This window comes from Plectropomus leopardus, chromosome 9, assembly GCF_026936395.1.
Source record: "Plectropomus leopardus strain MGB_pleo_1.0 chromosome 9, ASM2693639v1, whole genome shotgun sequence".
Lineage (NCBI taxonomy): Eukaryota > Metazoa > Chordata > Actinopteri > Perciformes > Serranidae > Plectropomus > Plectropomus leopardus.
Window position 1 is genome coordinate 15,764,803 of NC_142184.1, and position 23,404 is coordinate 15,788,206.

Genomic DNA, 23,404 nt, shown 5'->3' on the forward strand with positions numbered 1-23,404 from the left:
ACGTCTTTTCACTGTCCTTCTCACACCCCCTCCCACCAAGAAAAGATGCCTCTTGTGGGTCAATATCTGCCTAATAGGCTGCTGGTTTGTAATTGTCCATCAGCCTCATCAAATGTGTGTCAATCATACTTTACCATGGCTGGCGTCTTGACAGCTGTCAGAGCGATAATTATTATGGAAAGTGATGGAAGATATCAGTTCCTTTCCATGAGAAGAGGACAACCACAACATCCTTCCTGTACCACATTCAAAGTGCAGGTAATGTCTTTCTGCCGTGAAATGTTTGATAACGGAAAAATAAAAATTGCTGGTCATGGTGATTAAGTTTACGTTATGTGCATTTGACCTCAGTTTGAGCTGGATAACATCATTCAATTTGACATAAATAAAATAGCACACTGCAGGCCATTTGAAAGCAGTACTGCACTTTTATTAAACATATATAAAAAACATGCAGCAGCAGTGGTAAGCACAAAACAGCACGCAGTCAAACGCTGAGGCTGCAAACAAAATCGATGCATTTTCAGTACAGAGTGACTCACTAACAGTTGTATTCAGCAGTAAGCGAATACAGCACAGTAGCAGGGGACTAAATGGAAAGTAATACAATGGATAGTAACAGTACTTGTAGCTAATACAAGTTGCATTTTCAACATGTCTCATTTCATGTTTTTCCCCTTCATGTTGTACATTTCTATCATTCTGAAATGTAACATGCAGTTAAAATAAATAAAACCTTACAAATGTTCCATCAAAATCTTTGATGACAATTAATTGTGTCCTATTAATGAAGCTACATAATGATATCAAAATGAGCTTATTATGCAGCACTTCTCTGCTTTTGATTTCCGACTGCATCAAATGAACATATGGATGAATATTGTGGAGTGCGACCCAACGTCTGGCAAACTGTTAACTTTTCTCTAAAAAGAACAAGGCAAAGTGAAAAAGGCACCAACTTTACCAGACACATCTCATTCATTTCAATACCAAGTACACAGATCAGGCACTAGCAGGGCTTTGTGAACGCCGCACTTTCTGACATGATCTCAATTCATGTGTATGCCCGACTCAAGAGCCCTTTATTTTTAAGAATGTCATCTATTGCATGAGAAACAAAGGCATAAATCAGGAGTGTGAATGTGTGAGACTGAAATAAACATTTAATCTGTGTTTGTTAAATGCAGATGACCCATTTTCATAGCAGCAAAAAGATGTATGACTTGCCTGCTGACTGGTCAGGTCTATCCATAGAACTAAAAATGTAAATGAAGGACATGCTGCATAAATATACGCCACAAGTGCATACTTTTAGCTGTATAATGAAAAACGGTTTTCAACACCCGTTTCAACTGGTTAGGTCAGCATCCAGAGAAAGGAAAAAAGGTGAACCAGAGAGCTAAAAAAAAAAAAAAGACAGATACGCCCACACATTTTCCAATTGAATGGTCCTTCAGAGAGTGCTTGTGGCGATGGAGGTTGAGCAACATGAGTTCATATTCCGATTTTACTTTTGTGAAAGTTGTGAGAAAGGTATGTGGTAAAAAAAATTTTTTTGTTCGATTGTTTTATGGCATGTGCAAATTTCACATTCAGTTGTGTCGTCCACAGTACACGGCTTAAGGCGACAGATATCTTTTCAAATCAATATGCCTGCAAATTTCAGACTTTAAACACTAAAATAAAAATATTTAGATTTAAGAACATACTGTACATATAAAATTATTTTAACCTTCATAACACTTTCCACAACAGCATTTACACAAGATAAAATAATATACTTCAAAATTCCATAAGATGAATGTACATTTGCAAAGTTGTCGCTTTGTTCTTTGTTCCTTTTTTAGCTGATCTCGCAGGGTACCTTTGGCCCTTGAAGGACCCACGTTAAGGCCCAACAGAGTGTTTGTCCTCATATTGTCCTTCGAGGAGGCAGAGCCCTGATTCACCCAATAACTTAGGGCACTGCCAATAATTTCATTAGTAACTGGGTTCATCCATCTCTTCATCGCTCCAGTCAGGAGGTGCATCTGTTCCAAAGTATCGATCTCCAAAGTTTCCTACAAGGACAACGAACATTGTCAGTTAAATCTGAAAAAGGTCGACATGTGTAGATCAAGCACGTCATGTGGGAAAAAAGGTAAATATAGTAGGTAGAAGGTAGATTTATTGTTATTATTTTTTTTAAAAATTCTTTTCAACATTAGATTACATCTTTATTTTGAACATGCAAAACAAAATTAGAAAATGAAAATAACAATATATGTAAGAAAACAACATGTAAGAAAGGAGTGGGAGGAAGTGAATGCAATCCTACCCCGCCATTACTCACCTATGCCAGGTATGATGTGGAAAAGATCGTTGACCTTCTTGTCAACGGCTGTGGTGATAATTTTAACCTGTGGGAACGCATAGGCCACTGAATGGACTCCCATTTCAGCCATCAGCAAAGACACCAGCAGGATCTTGTCCTCCTGAACGTCATGGTCCTGATAGTGAAAGCACATGCATGAATCCAGGCTACATAAAAAATGTGATTCAACGCAGGTGACGTGGATTTGTTAACAATCACTCACCAGTAGGACTCGAACAGCCATCATGGCAGCAGCTCCGGTGGAAACAGTACAGTCCATAAGAATAACATGATCTTCACTGATGTCTTTGGGAAGACGCAGGTAATGAAGCTGAAAATGTTTAGAGACAGGATGTGGGTTAACACCAACCTGACATGACGAGTGCCATGATTAGCAACCTGAAAATGTAAGAGGAGGGGAGGGGCAGGGCAGTGCAGGAACTCTATACAGACTACAAGTTTTGGATTTCTATTCAGTTGAAGTTTAAGATGGCATTTTTGTGCTTTACTGATAGGACAGATAGTCAGACAGGAAAGGTGGGAGTGAGAGGGAGATGACATGCAGCAAAGGGCCATGGACTGGAATCGAACCGAGGTCTTCAGCCTAAATGGGGCGCACACTCTACCAGGTGAGCTAGAAGTTGCCCTGCTATTCAGTAAAATTTAAAAGAAAAAATGATGAAATAATTTTTTGATTTTGACCAATATACAAAGTTTAAAAAAATCTATCTATCTATCTATCTAAACACCACAAAAGTACAGCAATAGGCTTAAAAAGATTTCTCACCTAAATAAACAATGCCAACAGTAATGAGAAAAAACTGAAAAGAAAAAAAAAGTTAAAATAAAATGTTTTTTTATGAAACAGACATCAATCTATCTATCTATCTATCTATCTATCTATCAAAATGTATTTCAGGGCAAAGGGAAATCTGTTCTACACAATTTCTATAAACCATAAGCCACAATCTGAAATCTGTACCTCTGGTTCTCCTGTGTCCTGGTTGGTCTGGATGAGGATCTTGCCTATGCGTACGTCTTTGCAGACGGCCCTCAAAGCCGGCTCCATGGTCTCCCCAGCTCGCAGGATGGACACGCCTGTGATCTAAAGAAAAAACAAAAGAAGAAAAAAAATTAAACAGAGGTTAATTGCATCGGTTTAGGTGGAGACAAAACTCCTCTGAATGGTCTTTAAACAAAATATAAAATAAAGACGGCAGGAAGTAAATGGAGTTCACTCACCCTCTTCCCGTGGAAAGTCCTGCCTTCATAATCCTCTCCCTGGGGTGTCTGGACTACGTGGACCTGAGATAATATGAAAAATCATAACAGTGTGAGTACACTGCTGATCATAGTGCTACAGTGTATTATAGAAGTCAATAATTTCATTTTTCAGATTTCAGTCACGTAGTAGTTTGTGTAATGCAAACCTGTATCTTATGGTTAAGGTATGGAAACTTTCCATTGTGATGACTCGATAAGTTTCCGTACTCACGCTGCAGCTCGCCATGTGAATGTCTGTCTGATTCTCTTCTTCAACAAATACAAGCACTTATTCTTTTGTCATTCATCTTTATCTTTTTATAAACTTTTCCCATTTCAGGCCACATATTGCTCTGTATCTGACTCTGATACTGTCAGCTTCTGTCTATCCATTGATTATTTCATGCTTTCTTTCTCCTACATGTATCTCCACCTACACCTCGGTATCCAATGGTTCAGAGTCAATGTCCTATTTAATACAAAGGATTACAGAACCTCCATGCAGTGCTATGAATTAATTAACAGTGCATCTCAGTGTTTGGCACCTGCGAGGGGAGGAAGGAGAGTGCTCGCTCAATCAACAGTCGCATCAACCTCTTGGAGTAGAAGATGAACTCATCGCGGCTGGTTTCCTTGTTTCTAAATGTGGTGATTAGGAAAAGAAGACACAGGATGTATAATGATGCCAGCCGCTGTTCACTGCACCCTTTCTTTCTTCGTGGAAACAACTGTAGTTGTTAATCTGGGTCGTTTAGCTCGTACCTGATGATGGTGTGCATGCCCCTGACCTGGGGTGTGCTCTCCAGAACACTGAGGGTCTGGGGGAGGGGTTGGGCCTGGTGTGCAGAAGCCAGGGCTGCCCTGTAACCACGGCAACATATAGTAGAGTGGGGGTGGTGCGGGGTGAGAGGAACGGAAAGAGGGGAAGATGGACAGACACATGAATTCAAGTGCAATTAACACTTCTGTGTATGCATGTGAACAGTATGTGCAGGTTTACACACAAGCGTGCACACACTGTCTGCACACTGAGAAACAAACACACACGTGTAAGTACATGCAAAAGATATATGTTTCATAATTTTTCAGTAGTAGTTAGAGCAAAGTTGAAAATGGTAGTGTGCAACTGCTGTAATAGGATTGCTTGGGAAAAAACAGCAAAGCACGCAGTGCCAGTGTTGAGTTATTTCAGTGGAAAATTACAGCAGCGCAGAGACCATGATGACGGAAAATATGTTACAACTGATCAGATAAAAATTAACCTTATATAGAGAGATTTTAAATTTGACTGAAATATAAATACATGCATAATGGTAGGGCGGGGCAATATCAAATATCATATTTTTTACAAAATACATTATCAACATTGTCATGATTTGTAGGGTTGACTATTGTTTTTTTCACAAAGTATTTACAAAGTGAGATTTCTGATAAATAATAATCAATAATGTGAATATTAGTTGCAGCAATATACCGGTTTTAAGGTATACTGTGATATGAAAGTCGACAATTTTCATACATTTGCTTTTCTACGGAATTGAAAAGAAAGGCAACTAAATGGAAAATCTCACCTTTATTTGTGTTATTTTTAAAAGGGAGACATACTTCCATTAAAAAATGGGTCTAAAAAAGTCTCAATTATAGTGATAAAGCATTTGTTCAACCAAAACTAACCCTTCTGTTTTTATTTTTTTAAAAGGATCTTTGACTGATAATAATTATAAGTGTGTAAGACTATGATATTGTAAAACCGTAATAATTTCTCAGATGGTTATCATACCATGAAAATCTCATACCATTGCAGCCCCAGTGGATATTAGGGATAAATGAATAAACTAATATTTGTATCTATTCAACCAACCGTATTGGCTGTAACCATATCTGTACTAGTAGCAGGGTATAAACTGAATATTATGATATCCAAAAAAACTATATTAAGATATCCAAAATATAAGAAGATATCTAGACTCGAATCACAATATCAATATAATATTGATAAATTGCCCAGCACTACATGATGGATATTTTCCATGATAGGTCTCTGCTACTTGTAATCATTCTCTTGGACTCCATGTTTAAACATTAGGTTTGAATATCTAGGTGGCCTAGGTCTACCCTGAGCTCTAAAGGAACAGACACACTCTTAACAAATCCTCAGTGACGCAGTCATGTTGACACTACAGTATCCACGACGTCACTGAGCTAAACATTAGCCAGATGCAAAGAAAAGAAAAATCATAGCAAATCTGCTCACATATCCCAGCGAAGTTTCCTCTATAGGGAGAGTTTTTTTCGACGAAACACAACAATCACAACAGAGGGGACACAGAAAGACAAACAGATAAGAGGAGGGGAAAAAAATGAGACACAACATCAGGTGGATGAAGAGATGAAGGGATTATCACACACGGTGAAAAGTGTGACAGCGGAGATTCGTAAATGTCAAATGTCTCCGAAGTGTGCTTACCACCAAAGTAGTCTGCCATTTTACATTGAACAATATTTCCTAGTTATCAATAGTGTCATGATTAGAGGAAAAAATGATGTAACAGGTCTTGCTTTCGAAAGTCTTTGCAGAGACTAGGGTAAAAGAGTTTTCTGGATCAGATTTTTGATACCGATACATGTGCATCCATTGTGTGTATGCGTGGGAGGTGCACAAGCTATCGTGCGGCTGTCACTCTTTCACCGTGTAGAACAGTAGAGGTAGGTATTTCAGCTCACAGGCCCCAGCACATCCTGTGTCTAAAGACAGGCACCAAGCTCACTTCCTCTCTCTCTCTGTCTCAGTTACTGTGGCCGACATTCAATGGAAAAACTCAGCGCTTTGTAGTAGGGTATTGGAAACTTTCTCTGTGGCTGAGGTATGTGATAGTCAACAATAGCTGTAGCAAGAGCTTCCTCTCTCTCACTTTCTGCTAAAGTCACTCTCTCTGCCGCTGAAAGGAGGGGTCAGTGACTTGACTCATTGGTGTATTTTTAGACACAGAAGGCAGGAAGAGTGTAAGTTGTCATTTCTCTAAAAAGGTAGAGAGAAGGAAAACCAACATCTTTACATTAAATGCTGGCTGCACCACACCACATCCAAACTTTTGATCTTAGTTTGACTAAATGTTTTTGACAGCAGCTTTCATGCAGTTTTTAAATCTTTCCCATGTTGGTGTCTTCACAACATTTTGGCACAGTCTCATACAATTATGACTGATCACTAATTAGCCATATTTGCTCTACAGATACAACAGTGCCGCCTGGTGATGTGCCACGGCAGCCAGCAGATCAGTGGAAGGTAGAGGTTGGTTTTGCTGGCCTCTTTTCTTCTCTCTCCCAGTAAGAAGCTGGAGCAGTCGGGGAATTGGACAGATGGTGAGGAGAGAATGATATACAGGATAAAGGCCACTCTACCTGACGCTGAGCTCGCGCTGTGAGCCATGGAGGGATTTGGGGTGGGGGGATGTGGGGGGAGAGAGGGTGAGAAAGCAGTCCATCAGTGGCGCGTGTGTTAATGTGTGTGTATGGTGGGGAGGAAACAAAAGCAAACTGCACTGTAACACAAAGTGCTCCCCACGAGCAAAAAATGTGCCTTTGGTGAAAATTAGTGCATGTTGCACAACAAATCCAAAATTCAAAACAAGGCACTCTGGTTCAGCTTATTGTGGAGATGAAGCAGAATAAACTATGAAAATAGTCAAGTCAAGTCAGTTTTATTTATATAGCCCATTATCACAAAACATGGTTTGCCTCAGAGGGCTTTACAGTGTACGACATCCCTCTGCCCTTAGACCCTCACATCACCCAAGGAAAAACTCCCCAAAATAGGATTTCTATAAGGGCAGTGCAATTAATGACACTTCTTAATGTATCAGGACTTAATTATCCCACAGTAATAGATATTATGTGACATTGTCAATTTGATTTAAAACTTACACTTATAAATCTAAAGAATTGTTTTAAAGAAATGGTGTGATATGAGTGAATATCAACCAGGAATTAATACCTTTAAAACAATGCTTTCTATCAAAATAAGTGATCACACTAGAGCTTCAAATGTCTGGAGACTCTTAATTAATCTGAATAATTTCCCTGTTGATTTTTGCAAGTCCCTCATTACAGCAGGTTCACGTAACTCCATCCTGAATGCATATTAAAAGGGCTTAATTCACATTTATTCAGTTGGATCTGTGTGACAGAAATTCTAGAAAGACCAGATTTTACATGTAATAAATTACGAAAGTTAAAAAATCTTTCTTTGTGTTCGTCTTACTCTACTCTAACTTCAGATTCAGAATCTTATTGGATGACGACTATCAAGAATGTATCGTGTGCCTTATTACAGGACAGACAGAAAGTGTCAAAACTTAGAGGGAAACTTCGCCCATTTGAAAAATGTATACATGTCCTTTCTATGATCTAATACAGTCCGAAAATATTCGTAGACATGGACAACTCTCTCCCAAATCCAAAACCTATAGTACTAAAACTTTTCATTTTTGATGCTCTATAGTGCAAAGTCTGGAATTGCTCCACTGGCAATGAATTGAGAAAGATGTTATAGATGACACTGAAAGCCAAATCACACCGGTGCCAAACGGCGCGCTTCGAATCAGCTGTGCCTATTATTTTCTAAGTAAAACACCACACCAGCGGTGGCTAGATGCGCGCCGGTGCTCATGGACAAACCGCCACACAACACTTCAAGTCACTGTCCTATTCACGCCTTGCTGCTCTGAAACTCTTTGTATTTTCTCTACTTGCTCCCTGCTTGTACACACAGGCTCCCTTAGCAGCTCTCCTCTGCTCCTGTGGCAGCTGTACTCCTCACCATGAATGTATAAAGAGAACTCTGTTGCTGTCACTTGTGTGTGTTGAAGAATGGCTTAAAAGAGGCTAGCTGCTTAGGTTGAGAAATACCCCCAGCTTTATGACCTACATGCCATCGTTATAAAGACAATAACAAAAAGGATATACCCTGACGAGCCACAGCTCTCCAGGTGAGAAATCTGGTTTAATTAGTGGGTGTCAACATATTAAGCTAATTCAAAGATGGAAGAAGTAGAGATCTTTTGATAAAAATAGTATTAACTGTGTGTGGTCTTCTGTTGATGCGCTGCAGCACGACGCTTCCTTGTTGTAAGGGCAGCACTTGAAATACATCACTTGAACACCACAATACTAAGGTGCCAGTGTGTTTTCAACTTGAGAGCAGCCAAGCGAATATTTTGAGTATATGGGTACATTTTCTGTTTCAGAACTTAGAACAGTACAATACAATAAAGCTCATTTGGGTATAAAAGAGAAAGCAAACACTCTGTAGACCCACAAAATAACGCTCCAATTCAGACTATATACTCGTTGATATCAGAAGTTTAAGCTACTTATATGGCTAGCAGCTTTGAGAGAGAGTAGCTCATGTTCACAAATATTGTATGAACTTTCCTATGCCATGGAAATAACATACTGGAATTCTTAATGTAGGTGGTATTTCCCTTATTTGTTATTTTGCATCTAATAAGTAAAAAAGAAAAAAAAAAGCTGAAATTACATGTATTCTGGTCTAAATTGCAATGCTTTTTTCTTGAAACAAATATCTGCTCACACAGAACTTAAAATCATTAAAATGAATTATTAAAATAAAATAATATTTATTTCTATCCAAATTTTCTGTTCAAGAACACTTAACAAGCCCAAAACAATCATGCACATCCTCCCCAAAAATCTGTTCACGGAATTTTTCATCCACTAGAGGGAGTGATGGAGCTGGTGATTACTGACAGCAACTACACCCTCTCTGGGTGCAGATCGTCGTCAGGGTTTCTACTGCCTAGGACAGGCATGTCAAACCGGTCCACAGGGGGGCCGGTGTGGCTGCAGGTTTTGTTTCCAACCAAGTAGCAGCACACCAGACTTGACTCATTTAATCAACTGATCTCCGTCTTCAGACAGTTGATTGGTCAAACTGTGTGCTCTTGGTTGGTTGGCACAAAAACCTGCAGCCACACCGGCCCCCCTGTGGACCAGTTTGACATGCCTGGCCTAGGACAAGTGGGATTTAAGACTTAATACTTTTTAAATGCCACATGGAATGAAATTTAAGACTAATTTTTTAGTTGCCAATATTGAACAAAAAAAAAGGCATGATCTGTATTTAAGATCCGGATAATTTTATTTTATATTTAAAACAAAATACTGAAAAATAAAACATTTTTTGCTTATGTTCATGCAAGAGACATTTGTTTTTTTTAAAACAAGTTATTCATTATTTTGAGCTTTTGCAAGGCATTGTGAGAAAAAAAAATCCATAAAAATCTTACTTCTCATGCCCAAGCATTTTTAAGACTTCTGAAAGATTAATTTAAGGCATTTAGAAGCCAATTAAGGTGTTATATTTAACTGAATTTATTTAATGACTTTAAGAATTTCTTAAGGATCTGCAGGAATCCTGATCTAGGCAGTATACTTCTATAACCTGGCACTACACATTGTCTTGTTAATCAGTTTCTGTTCATAGTACACAGGTCTGTGAGTGTAACATTTCTTACCTCCTCCAGCTGACTGTGAACGTGCTGCACGATCAAGTCGATGGCCACCATATTTCCACCACCTAATTGGACAGGAAACAAAGCGGCATGCTAACTTTGTAGGAATTATAAGAAAACAGTGACTATCTCATTTAACAGCAGTAAAATGCGAGACAATTTGACTGAATTCCAAACATTATGTACTTGCTCTGTTCAGTGAGTTTATTCATTAATAGTAGCAGTGCTGTCATATCAAACTGGTCTATATATTCACATAAATATGCATGGATGGAGTACTATGTCACACCTCGTGGCACCACAATATCAGCCAAGCGCATGGTGGGTTCGATGTACTGCTCAAACGCTGGCTTTACGAATTTGTTGTACTGTTTGATGACACCCTCGATGTCTCGGCCTCGCTCTGTAATGTCCCTCCTCAACCGACGCACCAGACGGATGTCAGAGTCTGTGTCCACAAAAATCTTCATGTCCAACAACTGTCATGAAAACATGAAACGGAAAGTTTAGCTGAACATAAAGCTTTGTATCACACAAAGATGACATGTAAAATATTACATGCTAAATATACCTCCTTAATTCTATTTTTAGCTTCTTCATGACATTTAAGGTCAAACTCTGTGGGTGTACCTTTTCTAACAGCTGTGCAATGATACGTTAATTATTATCAGTTTGTTTTGATAGTTTAAGTGTCCTGTCTTTTTTGTGACAACCAGTGTGAAATGCTCAGAACAAAATGTCTCTTGGAATGAGTTTGATATGGATGAATGCAATAATTAACCCAGACAAGGGCAATTTAGCTGTTGAAACACTGTTTTCTTTTAAATAAATTATTACATTGGAGCTGCAAGTGTGCGGTGACTCTTAATTAATCTTTGTAATTTATTCTGTTTATTTTTGACAGCCACCACCCCATTACAACAGGTATGTATTTAACCTACTTCTGTCCTGTAAGTAAGATTAAGGGACTAACATGTTTTTAATTATATAAACTGCAGCTATATTCACATTCATAAGTACAGTATGTCATTTAACAGATGGACCTGTAGATGAAAGATCAGTTTTTTTCAGCTCATAATTATTAAAAATACTGTTTTTCTCCAATGCTTAAAATCACCTCTGATATCAATAAACCCTTGAAGCACCTGAAAAGATTAACATTGTTAAATTAGTATGTGTATTAAAAACCTGTCAGTCAATCGGGAAGTAATGGGTAAGGATGAATCTGTTAAATAAATGGCATTTTCCAGCTAAAAAATAAACTTGTCAGTGCTCTCTGGGGGACAAAGTACATCCCTTCAAACATATATTTGGCATTTTTGAGCAGCAATTTCTTTTCACTATCAGCCGACACATATATGCAGACACATATATATATAGATAAGGCTGCACAATATGAAAAAGTATTATTATTCTAATGAATATTTTCACTGACGTGCATTGCGATTTTAGTAGGACTAGTATTTTTTGCACTTTTTTTAATTTAAAAAAATACAAAATAACTGATATGAATTTTGCTGGGGTTTCTACTTAACAAACATGTTCTCTTACATGTGGAATATGATTTGTAGGCTGGGCATCTTTGTAGCACCGAAACGCTTCTTTTATTATGGTATGTCTGACACATTTTAACTTAATCAAAAAATTGTACCTCCTGCGATTTGGATATTGTACTCGGCCATATTGTATTTAAAAATATTTTGATTAATTGAGCACCCCTAGATACAGATATATGGCAATGGCAATTTTATTTATTTAGTACATTTCATTACATGTAAACTCAAATTGCTTTATCATGAAAGACGACATATAATATATACATATGTGTGTATATATATGTGTGTGTGTGTGTGTGTGTGTGTGTGTGTATATATATATATGAGAGGCATAAACATATATGGAAAATATATATATCTGTGATATCAGTGTTTTGTTTACATTTTAATCATGGTTTGCAAATTTAATTGATGAGCTTGTTTTTACATAGACAACACTACTTTGTGTAAGCAAGAAAATTAGCAAAAAGTTCCTTCCCTTATTATGTCCAAAAAAATATGTTAGACCACATGCACAGATAAAAATTAAATCTAACAAAATATGTTCCAGCAACCAGCTTGAAGAAGTTAGACGACAATAACCTTGCCTTACCTGCAAAAGCTTTTTATCTGCAAAGGCCATGATTCCCTCAAAAATGATAACACTGGCACCATATACGGTTTTCTGTGGTGGACACACATGCATGTATGATTAGAATACAATGAACATACACAGTACATGGAAAAATAGACAGTATATTGCAAAACTCATCATGATTGATCATAATTTGGCAGGTGCCCCTGGTGAGAGATGGCCAAACTGTAGTTAATAGACATGAAAGTACGAAAAGAAGGCATCAAAATAATGGCTTGTCAGTGACCATCTGGAGTAGCAGATTTGCAATGTGACTCTGAACCTCTGGCGAGGGAGATTAAAACCCTCTTAGGTAATCGAGAAACTAAGATTATATGCAGTAACTCTGGCATGCTTACTCACTGACTCACAAAGTGCATTGCAGCATTTGTGTATTCATCCTTACCCACTCCTTCTGTCTCCCATGGGTCGTAAAGTCATACACAGGAATTTTCACACTCTTGCCCTGTTTGAGTTTTCGCAGGGTGTGGGTCAGCAAATCGAAGTCAAAGGCATCAGGGTGGTCAAAGTTATAGTCGTTACTGGCAGCCAGAGTCTGCTCCTCTGGGGACAGGACCTGGGAATGCAACAATGCTGGAATTACTTCACAGCAAAACTTGACACATCAATGATGAAACAGGCTTCTTGAGCAAAATAATTCCTCTGTCTCTCAGTTTCTGGCTGTTGCTAAGACATACACACTTTTCTTTGCAATTCAAGAAAAAAACAAAAACAATTTTACACAAATTGATTCTAAAAAAACAAGAACACATGCTCAAATAATGGTTTCCCACATCATTTACATAAGCTTGTGCAAAAACATTTAGACACAGAATACTGTTCAAGAGCAGTTGAAGTTAGGGGACCTAAATTTAGGAGAACATCATGCGCCACTGTGACGTCTGTACCAGGTGGTGTGTGTGTGTGTGTGTGTGTGTGTGTGTGTGTGTGTGTGTGTGTGTGTGTGTGTGTGTGTGTGTGCGCGTGTGCGTGTGCGTGTGAGCGCCCTTAGGGTGGCAGAGCATTAAAACCCCAGACCTGCTATTTGGCAGTTTGAGAACAGCAACACCCTCTCTTCAAGTGAACTGATTACACACTTAATATGATAAACTGGTGTTACAGGCTCTCTGGGGGCTGCGAGCAAACATGATGAAGCCACAACAGAAGAAGAGGGGATAAATATGTGAGAAGACATATATTCAAGACAAAATGTTTTGGATGCCGAGAGTGAATTGCAGTGTGTGTGTGTGTGTGTGTGTGTGTGTGTGCAGACTTGCCCTTGCTGAGGGCTATGGTACCACTGGCCACTAGTAAATCCCTCCTACTCTGCACAGCCTGAACCGCTGCTGTCAGACTGTGACAGGATTACATAACGGGAGAGTGGGTGGAGGTATAGAGGGGCAAGAATGATGGCTCTTGCTTGATTGCCCTTCACCACTCTTTTCCTCTTCCCAATTTGCTCACCACTGTGCTTCACTTTTGACTCATCCACCTTCTAATATTTTATCCTTTCTGTCTCCTTTCTTTCCTCTTATCTTCATTTCCCCTCTGGGATCCAAAGGCAATCCTATTCTCTCTTTCTCTCTGCCTCCAGCACTCAGTCTCACTCCTTCCTTTCCTTTAGGCCACTAGGGGGTTTAGCAGCCATACAAAACAGAGACGGAGAAATTTTGGACTTATCTGACGTCTAGATATTAATCTCTTAAATCCGAAAGCATTTGGATTAATGAGAAGACATAAACAAACATAAAAACATTCAGGTGAGCTTAATTCTTCAGGTCAAGTGTGTAAGATTTAGGGGGATACATCATCAGAAATATAATATAATATAATAAGCATGTTTTCTTTGTCTACATAGAGAGCAAGACATCATCTACAGAGTCTGCCATGTTGCACCACCATATTTCTACAGTAGCCCAAAACAGACAAACCGAACACTGACTTTAGATAAGGCAATTTGCATTTCTGCGACATCTGCTGTAGTTTGCAGCCCTTCCTCGATGAGCAGTGTTGGAAAAACAGATTTTTTAAAACAGGAAACTGCTTTATTCAATGTATTAAAATGTTTTAATCACTGGGTCTGCTGTTTTGGAGATAATGCGTATAATTCAACCCCTAAACGTCTGGATCCTAAGTGTATTTGCCGGCTTTAATAACCTGGGCTGGTTGTTATGGAGAGGAAGAGGCCGCTGCGATAACCGCACTGATAATTCTGCTTGTGGTAAGAACTTCCTGAAAAATGAGCACTAAAGGAATTCTAACTGGGAGAAGTTTCAGATGGTTGCAATCTGTGTCCTTACCACTATAAGTCACTGCTCCTTTAAGTGAAAGGCATCCAGTATTTCAACCTCCTATTACAACAGCACTCATAAACAGGTGCCTGACTGCATGCAAATGGACACATGGAGACACACACACACACACACACACACACACACACACACACACACACACACACACACACACACACACACACACACACACACACACACACACACACACACACACAACCACACACACACACACAATCAATACATACCACACATACTGCACTCGCACATGCACACCTTGTAAAAAGAGTCCATTGAGAGCAGGACAACCCATGGAACATCCAGAGCTTCGATGATTTTCCTGGCTACTGTTGTCTTTCCTGAAGCGCTGCCGCCACACAATCCTGTGACAGAATAATGACATAGATATGTTAATGTTTGCAAACACGATCAACTGAAATAATGTAATTTTAAAATTCCTTTTCTTGGAGGGAACGCACTGTGCTTGCGCTGGCTTGACAGGCCACACTATTATGTGCATGCTGATGCTGCTTTAGGCTAGTGGCATACTGCCATGTAAAAAAGGCAGGCAGAAACAGATACCAGGGCATTCTTTAAGGCAAATATCCCCAACAACAGTTTTGAGGTAATTCCTACTCTCTTGCACAAAACACAGCCCTTTGTAGAATTCATCTCAACATCAAATCAGAGCCACCTTTAACTCACTCAAAATGTCAATAATGACACTGAATGAGCTTGCCAATACACATTAGAGGTAAACATGGTGATTGCTTATTTCTGCAAAAGACACTTATTTTCTGCTTTTACAGGGTATAAATTTTGTTTCCAACACAGAAACATTTCTGTGTCCAAAAGACCTAAAAGCTTAAAAATCAGGCCCAAAAAACGTTTGATGATTATCAGTTATTTTAAACATGCACCCCTTTGTTTACGTCCACCATCACACAGGTGCTGTAAAGGGAGAGCATGATTTGCGGCAGATATTCAGGTTCTATTTTAATGCTGCCACTCCTATAAGTAGAAATATTTTTTTCCATGTTCATCTTAAGCTGCTACACCACTACTATAATGCTATCATAAGGAGAATAGTGGCCGATTTTTACTTGTTGTGACTGGTAATGTTGAAGTTAAGATATGAGAATACTTTGACATGGAACTGTGATTGTATTACTCATTCATAGTACTCTGTACTTTAATTACAATGCAACACTAAGTTGATTTCAGAGCAATTTCTGAAGACATATTTTAGTTTGTTATTTTGTTGAAAGAACATATGCTACACCAAGTGGTGTTTGTTTACTTGTTATTTTTTATTAAAAATGCTTCCCGAAGTGATACGGTTATAAGAGCAATATAGAAATACTTTAAGTTTATTTACTTTGTTATTTTGTAAAGATAAAATGAAAAAAACCCTTAAGGAACTTTTGGGATGCAGACATTTTTTTCTTGTTTTGCATTGCAGTGCTACTAAACTGTCAAACATACACACTGGATTGATTTTAATAACGTTAAAGTACTTGAAGTGTGCACTGTGCAGTTGTATTATCCAGGTAAATACAAGTATCTGATTGAGACCCAGTATCGGCAAATACATAATACTTGGATCAAGGCGAAGAAAAACCTGATCAGAACAACCCTCGTTTTAATGTACTCTGATGTAAAAATTGCATAACAATTTATGGGAGAATGTACTCTAAATGAAACAAAGATATAAAAGGGAAGAAGACATCAGTGTTGTTATGATGTGGTGTGTCCTACCAATGACGAAGGCTTCTTTGGACTGTGTTCCATGTTCGTTGTACCAGGGTGGACGGCCAGCGGTGTAGATGGTTCGTTTGGAGGTGCGTAGGAGCGGAGGCTCAGACTTACATTGGCTGGTAGTCCTTTTCCTGGGTGAAAGGCCTGTGCTTACCGAGGGGAGAAGCCGGTCCAGCGATCCCTCGCCACTTCCACTGTAAAGCAACAAACACACAACAAAGCATGCCATTTTTTTTTTTTTTTTTGCATTTTGTTGGTAAAGATTTTATAGAACTGGAGCTAAGCTAATTCACCATAATTATATCAATTACATCTTATATTTATGCTATATAGTGCTATGTAATAAAATGGCTTTTATGGTGAATGGTGAAAGCTGGTGTTAAACAGGCAGTCATGGCCACAACAGGATAGCCTTCACAACACAAATGTAATCTACAGGATCATCTTTGGTTAAGAAAAGATCTTTCCTGTGTCTCTGCAGTGACCACAAATACACTAACAGACAGACAGTTTAGAGGCATAGCAATGCAGATGGACTTCAAATAGTGGGTGACCCAGTTAACTGACGATAAACAAGACAGTGCTAGTGCTGTGTTGCCTTATGTTTTGGTTTAATGTTTAATTTTTTGCATCTTCAAACGTTGAGCTTTGTCCAATCTTGCACAGTATAACTGCTGCAGATACCAAAGTACACTATATGTCAACTCAGTAGGAAAATGTTGACTCATGTCGACATGTCTACAGTCTTCCAAACTGTTGTGCGCTCAGCTGAATCATGTGTACATGCTTTGCAGTGAGGGTGTTGTCTATAATGATAAGATAAAAAGGTCCTCATAAATAAATGGCAAATGTTCATTCAAAACAGATACGAGATGCTTATGTGAGCCAGGTACAGGGGGAATTTGCATGGACTATTCAAACTGAACATGTTGCTCAAAAACTTCCTCTGTGCAACACAATACTACCGATGACCAAATTTCCACTGGAGAAATGTATGTAATATCTAATGTCTTGTATTGCAACGCCAAAATTGCATCTACAGTCTTTTGTAAGAGTATATGGCTTGCTATTGCTGCACTCAGAGAACAAGAGTTTACTTTTTCGACATAACGAGGAAAATGAATAAGAATGAGCATTAACATTCAGTTAATGGTTGTGACTGATTGAGATTCTGAGCAGAGACAAACTAAACAAAGAAGTGGTCTAACTCATTGCTGAGTAATCTGTCTAGAACTCAACTTCCCCTGGAAAACCTGCCTTACCTCTCCTGCAAGTTTTATTCTGACGAAGGCTGATGAATTTGTGGAGCATTATTTGTCAATCAATCTATCGATTAACCCTTTGAAACCTGAGCAAATTGGTTTGATTTCTTTCAAAAACATTGGGAAAAGGCAAGAAAAGGCAATGAGCAGCTAGGTTTTCAGGTAACTTTCTAGTCACCTTTTACTAATTTCTCACAATCTTTTGGACATTTCTTACCTGGTTGGTCTTTGCCTTTTTTCCCTGTGTTTTTTCAAAGAATTAAAGCATTTCACTGAGGTTTAAATAGGATGTGAAAGGTGTCTGAATGCAGCACAACATTTTGATCAAGGTTTCAAAGGATTAAGCAAATCACTTTAAATTCTCTGATGTCATAAAATACTAGATAGCACAAGAAATATCACCATGAAGCATTATCAACACAACTGCTGCCTTAGTCATTTTACAAACACTAGTTTCCAAGTGAAATAAGTCTAACAAGGTAAAAGTTGCTAGCAACACTTACTGCATTATTCGAGACATCCACACTTCCCCCAGTGAGGATTGTAAAAAGCCAGATGCCATAGCAGGTGTAAAAGAGCAGGCCTAGATGTACCTCTGTATTTCTCCGTTTGTCAGTCAATTCTCTGCTTTTACATCTCTATATAGAGCACACGCCTCCCCAGGTGGAGGGTCAGGAGGTCAGATGTGCAGCAAACAAGAGAGAGCAAAGATTTTTCGTGTCACAACAGGGTCATCTGAGCATGGAAGGAGCCAGAAAGTGGGGAATGACTAAGAGAACATTCGGCCAGGAGGCACTCCACCTGGGTTATCAGTTAAAGCCAAACCAGGGTGCCATAAAAGATTAGCCTAGTTGGATGTGCTGAATCATACCCTCATGCAGTGGCTACAGTCACAGTGCTCATAAAACATTGCGAAAACTCATCTCTGATGACTTTGTGAAAAGAATGGTTGCTAAGAGGTCTCAGTGTAAGGTACAAGAGACCAGGTTGTGATAAGAGCAGACATGGTAACCATCTAAGCCCCAACTTTCAGCAGTGGTCAATTCTCACATGACACATGATTTCTTTTGCCCAACCTTAAAAAAACACCCACGACTCTTTACAAAACCAACTAAAGGCAGCACAAATGCACAAAGGCATTAATTAACAAAACCAAACCCTGAACCTCTTGAGCAGGACTAAAACATCTGAGTTCATTTTGTGTTGAATCATACATTTCTGTAACAAAACTGCATAAAACTTATATGAGCGTATACCATCACAACATCCCACCAAAACTTGGAGTTACAGCACAAAAGCAACTACTACAGTCACTCACGCTAAATTTATGCTACTATGTGACAGATGCAAACTTTCTTAAAGCATGTCAACAAAAACCTGAGCTCTTTTTCAAAGAGAGCAAGTTGTCGATCTTGTCTATCCACTTCTTGAAGAGAGAAGCTCAAGAGACTTAAACCTCTCACAGGAGGGGGGTGTCAGCAAAAACACCCAATTGTACACCTGAGGATCCCATAATTAAGAGGAAAAGAAAAGTACATAAATACATAAAATGCACTTACCTGCCATCAGATCTTAGAGTCCAACAGCCAGATATTCTAGCTCCTGAGAAAGATGGTAGGGAGTTCATAACTGAAGAAAAATATAAGTGAAGCTCCCACTGTGCAATTGCACAAGTTTGTTTTAAACTTGTATTACTTCCAACAGGTATACTCAGTATATACACATACTATCATAAAGCACTAACAGCACTGTCCTCTGGTACAGTAGATCCAGAGAGAGGGGTAGAGGGTTGGCAATATACATAGGAATCAGATTAGACGGGAAACGAAACTTTAAACATCTGTTTAGCTTTCTGTTTCTTCCATTCAGTGGAGCAGTCGAGGAGAGAGAGAGAAGGCACTGCAGCTTGGTAGAGGGAGCACACTAAGTGTGAAACTACAGCACAGCTTTTCCCTCCTCTTTCACTCGCTCACCACTCCTCCCCTCAGTCGTCCAGCCAACAAATGTAAGAGGATAACCTACCCTACAGATTATGTTCATTAGGTGGTATTAATAGCATCAGGTTAGAGCCAGACCTTCCCACTCCTGGCATACGCACACACGTAACACACACACACACACATGCCAAGCTTGGGTCATCTGTTTTTGACAGTCAGTGGCTGGAGGTGACAGAGGAACCAGAAGAGAGCGACAGAGACACTGATAAACAAACTGGGTAAAAAAGAAAAACTGGAGAAAAATAACTCCTCCCCTTCCCTTCAGGCTGTTTTGGGGAGGTGAAGAGAGAGGAAACTGGAGACAGGAGAGAGAGAGAAGAGGAAAAAAAGAGGAGGCAATGTGTTTTTACCCCTGAAGGGACTTGCCATGTCTCTATGAGCCTTACACCAGAGTCTGGAGACATCAGCACGACAGCAAACACACACATATATATACACACACACACACACACACACACACACACACACACACATACACACAGCGATGTCCCCTCCCTAACTTCACTTCCAGTGAAGGGTGGGGAATAAACAGCATGATGAAACCCAACACTACCGCTACAGCTGACAGGGAACACACACATACAACACATAAACACACACATGCACGCACTCGCACTCCTCCCGGGCCACAAGCACAGACAAACAAATCATTATTCTCAGCAATCAGAGGAGACAGACTAATGTTTCCCAGTGCAGCAAAAAACAAACCCAAGAACTGAGCAGGCCACTGCCCAAGAACCACAGACACTACTAGAGTAGATTTAAACCAACATTTAAAGCGTTTTCAAATATTTGGAATATGAACTTGACAAGTCCTCAATTTGGTTTACTTCCTCGTTAAAACCACAAGGGAGAGACACGCGGGAATTCAGTGTTTTTCTTGAATCTTCACTGTAGTTTTGGGACTGTCGCTGTTGCTTTAAACTGCAGTCAGAAGACAGCTGCAAAGCAAGAAAGCACCATCGAAACAAGAAGCCTGAACTGGTTGCTATGCCAAACATTCAGCTGTCACTCCATGGCTATAGAGACACTCAGAAGGGTCAGAGGCCCAAGCTAAAGTGAAAATGACTGATATTGTAAGTACTGTACAGTATGATGAATGTTTGACTATTTATTAAAAGCAGCATATAATGCTGAACATTTAACAGCGGCTATAAAGGAACAAGATATTTTAAAATTATCCAAATTCCAAATGCTTATTCTCATCTATATAACAAACTAGGACAGAGTTATGTAAGTATATATATATATATATATATATATATATATATAATATATATACACACACACATAAATACACACAAAGGGTTCAAAATATTTGAAACACTTACCATAACCGTGCAGCTAAATAAAATCTATGCAAAGCTCTTACGGTTTAACTTCTGTTATGACTGCATAATGGAGGTGCTGATTCACCTGGTAATTATTTAAGGATGTAGTTTGTGGTGTTTTTGAGTGCTGGATTACATCATAGTCACCCACTTAAAGGCAGAGATGTTCCAATACTGCTTTTTTCTTCCCAGTGTTGATCCAGATACCTGAACTTGCATACTGGCCTATACCATGTACCAATCTGATACCAAAGAAGAAACAAAGAAAGAAGTGCTGTATGCTAACCCTGTACAAATGTAAACTGGCTGCACAGCACAACTTGGTGTGTAAGCTACTGTTTTAGAGTGCCTCTTGTCAGCACCCAGATCTCCTTTTTGTGTTATGCGGTAGATTTTCGCTGGCTGTATGACTGGTGTTCGAACTATAGTAGTATACTATAGTTTGGTTCACATGAGGACACAAAGAGTACAGAAGAGAGCTGCTCCTCCCTCTTCTGCAAGTTGTGCTCACAAATTTCAGCCAAATTCACACCATTAAAATATGCTTTTAAACTTGTGTGTTTACTCACAGCCCCACTGTAAATATCAACAAGTTTTTGCAATGTTAAATGATGCTGAAGTTGAACAATTCATTCAGATCCAATTCTGTGGCTGGTTCAGTTGAGTTTTATTTAATGGGTTGTGGAGACAACTCTGAAGACTGACTTTCAGAACAAGGTTTTTATACTTTTAAATCAAAGGCTAGACTAAAACAATGGGTTGTGGAGTGGGCTAATCAGGAGGTGTGAGTGGCAACAAAGGTGAAGGGTATTTAACAATACAAACTAATACAATTCAAGTCAGTCATGGTGCCCTAATCCCTGCAACACCTGAAAGGCTGTCCTCCTGAATGAGCAGCTAAAACAATAACACACATGGATCTAGCAATCAATGTTAAACAGTTCATAAATTAATCAGAAGAACAGGAAAGAAAAAAATAATAGGGTACCACATTTTCCTCTGAAATGCGAATATAACTTTGATGCCTGTGATTGAGACCGGTTTAGTGAGCCTGCCAAAACATGAAGAAACTCAGTGAACAGACCAATGCAGCAACACCCTCTTGTGGCTCAATAGGGTACCAGACTGAAGGCTGGTTTTACTGGAGGTGGTTCCAGAGAGCTGACTAACTGGGTCATTATCACAGTATGACATCATTGCTATTCAGTTAGTGTTAGTGAGAGTGTTAGTCACCAAAATCAAATGTTATTTTTTTCTGTGGCCTTGTATTTCCCATAAGAGGAGGGCGTTAGTTTGTCGGTAGTGAGCACTTTACTCATGCTGCCGTGCCAGCAGAAAAGACCATGCCATGCTTGTGCCCTCTGCCCAAATAAAGCTTTCACTGAATGTTTCATTGAGGTTATTAATTTCTCTCCGGCTACAACTGTTACACGTTAACATATTTAAGGTGAGTGTTTTTAAGTATCCCTTTGTTTTCCTGATTTAAGAGGGTAACAATGAAGTTATGTCAGGAGGACACCTCGTGTAAAATATGAAAACTGATATAACCAAGCGAAAGACTGGGACAAAGGGACGGTCTTCGGGTACTCTGGGTTAATATGACATCTGAAATAAACTAACAATTACGCTGTAACTTCCTGTCTGCCATTACAGCGACATGATACTTTTATATAAGCTAACGTTATAATAACTGTGACCATGGAGGCACACAGTGTGACAAGTCGTATTTCCGTAAAGATGCTAACCAGCTGTCAGTGAATTTTGTTTAAGAAAAGCAGGCCAAACAATAATTTCATTATGTCTATGGTTTCCGAAAAACACCCCGAATTTTAACTGTTTTACCTGTTCGACAAAGACGAAGTTTTCTCTTCGTTCTCCATCATTGAAAGCCTATCGTCCCTGCTAACGGAGGACATTGCTACTGTTGACAATCAGGTGTTGAGTGCAGCGTTGATCATAGTTAGCGCTGAGGCATCATGGGGCTTGTAGGCGTATGGTCGTTCGCCATCGCAGGGTAACGACAACATTGTCGCGCCGTATGGACTCCAAGCCCCAGAATGCGTCTGTTCTGTTTTCTCGATCTCCAGCCAGCAGCATGTACTGTGTAATCACACAGGGCCTTTCCCCAAAACTGGAAACGGCCAACGGCTGCCAACCATGGGTGAGGTTCAACAAGCCACGTGTGAGATCTTATATGTGAATACTGACTTGTACCATTTATGACATACACAGACTTGTGTATATTTAAGTGTTCGTGTGAGATGCAGTTGAAGGCTATAATATAATCTTAATTTTAAAAATATTTCTATGAATGTATGATGTAATGCATGTTACTCTTTAAAACCTGAGCAAATTGGTTTGATTTCTTTGAGAAGAAGGCACAAAACACATGGCCCAAAAATGTGCAAGAAATTTATAAGTACAAGAAAATCAAATTAAAACAGGCC

At 39.2% G+C, this 23,404-nt stretch overlaps 1 protein-coding gene across 6 annotated transcripts; it reads right to left on the minus strand.

Moving 5' to 3' along the window:
- Positions 1–408: 408 nt before the first annotated feature.
- On the minus strand, positions 409–22,956 carry uckl1b (uridine-cytidine kinase 1-like 1b). 6 transcript variants are annotated; one of them, XM_042490980.2, is made up of 15 exons: positions 22,800–22,956; positions 16,368–16,561; positions 14,886–14,992; positions 12,725–12,895; positions 12,298–12,369; positions 10,439–10,628; positions 10,153–10,214; positions 5,871–5,890; positions 4,379–4,477; positions 4,162–4,255; positions 3,596–3,658; positions 3,336–3,458; positions 2,577–2,684; positions 2,333–2,489; positions 409–2,060 (listed from the first exon to the last, which is right to left on the minus strand). In XM_042490980.2, the coding sequence occupies exons 1-15, from the start codon at positions 22,871–22,873 to the stop codon at positions 1,981–1,983; spliced, it is 1,614 nt and encodes a 537-aa protein (XP_042346914.2). In that variant the 5' UTR covers positions 22,874–22,956; the 3' UTR covers positions 409–1,980. The 6 variants fall into 6 exon arrangements, 5 of the variants coding, with proteins under 5 accessions (XP_042346914.2, XP_087938197.1, XP_087938198.1 ...); XM_088082071.1 differs by lacking the exon at positions 5,871–5,890 and adding an exon at positions 7,019–7,035; XM_088082072.1 differs by lacking the exon at positions 22,800–22,956 and adding an exon at positions 19,189–19,622.
- Positions 22,957–23,404: the final 448 nt, after the last annotated feature.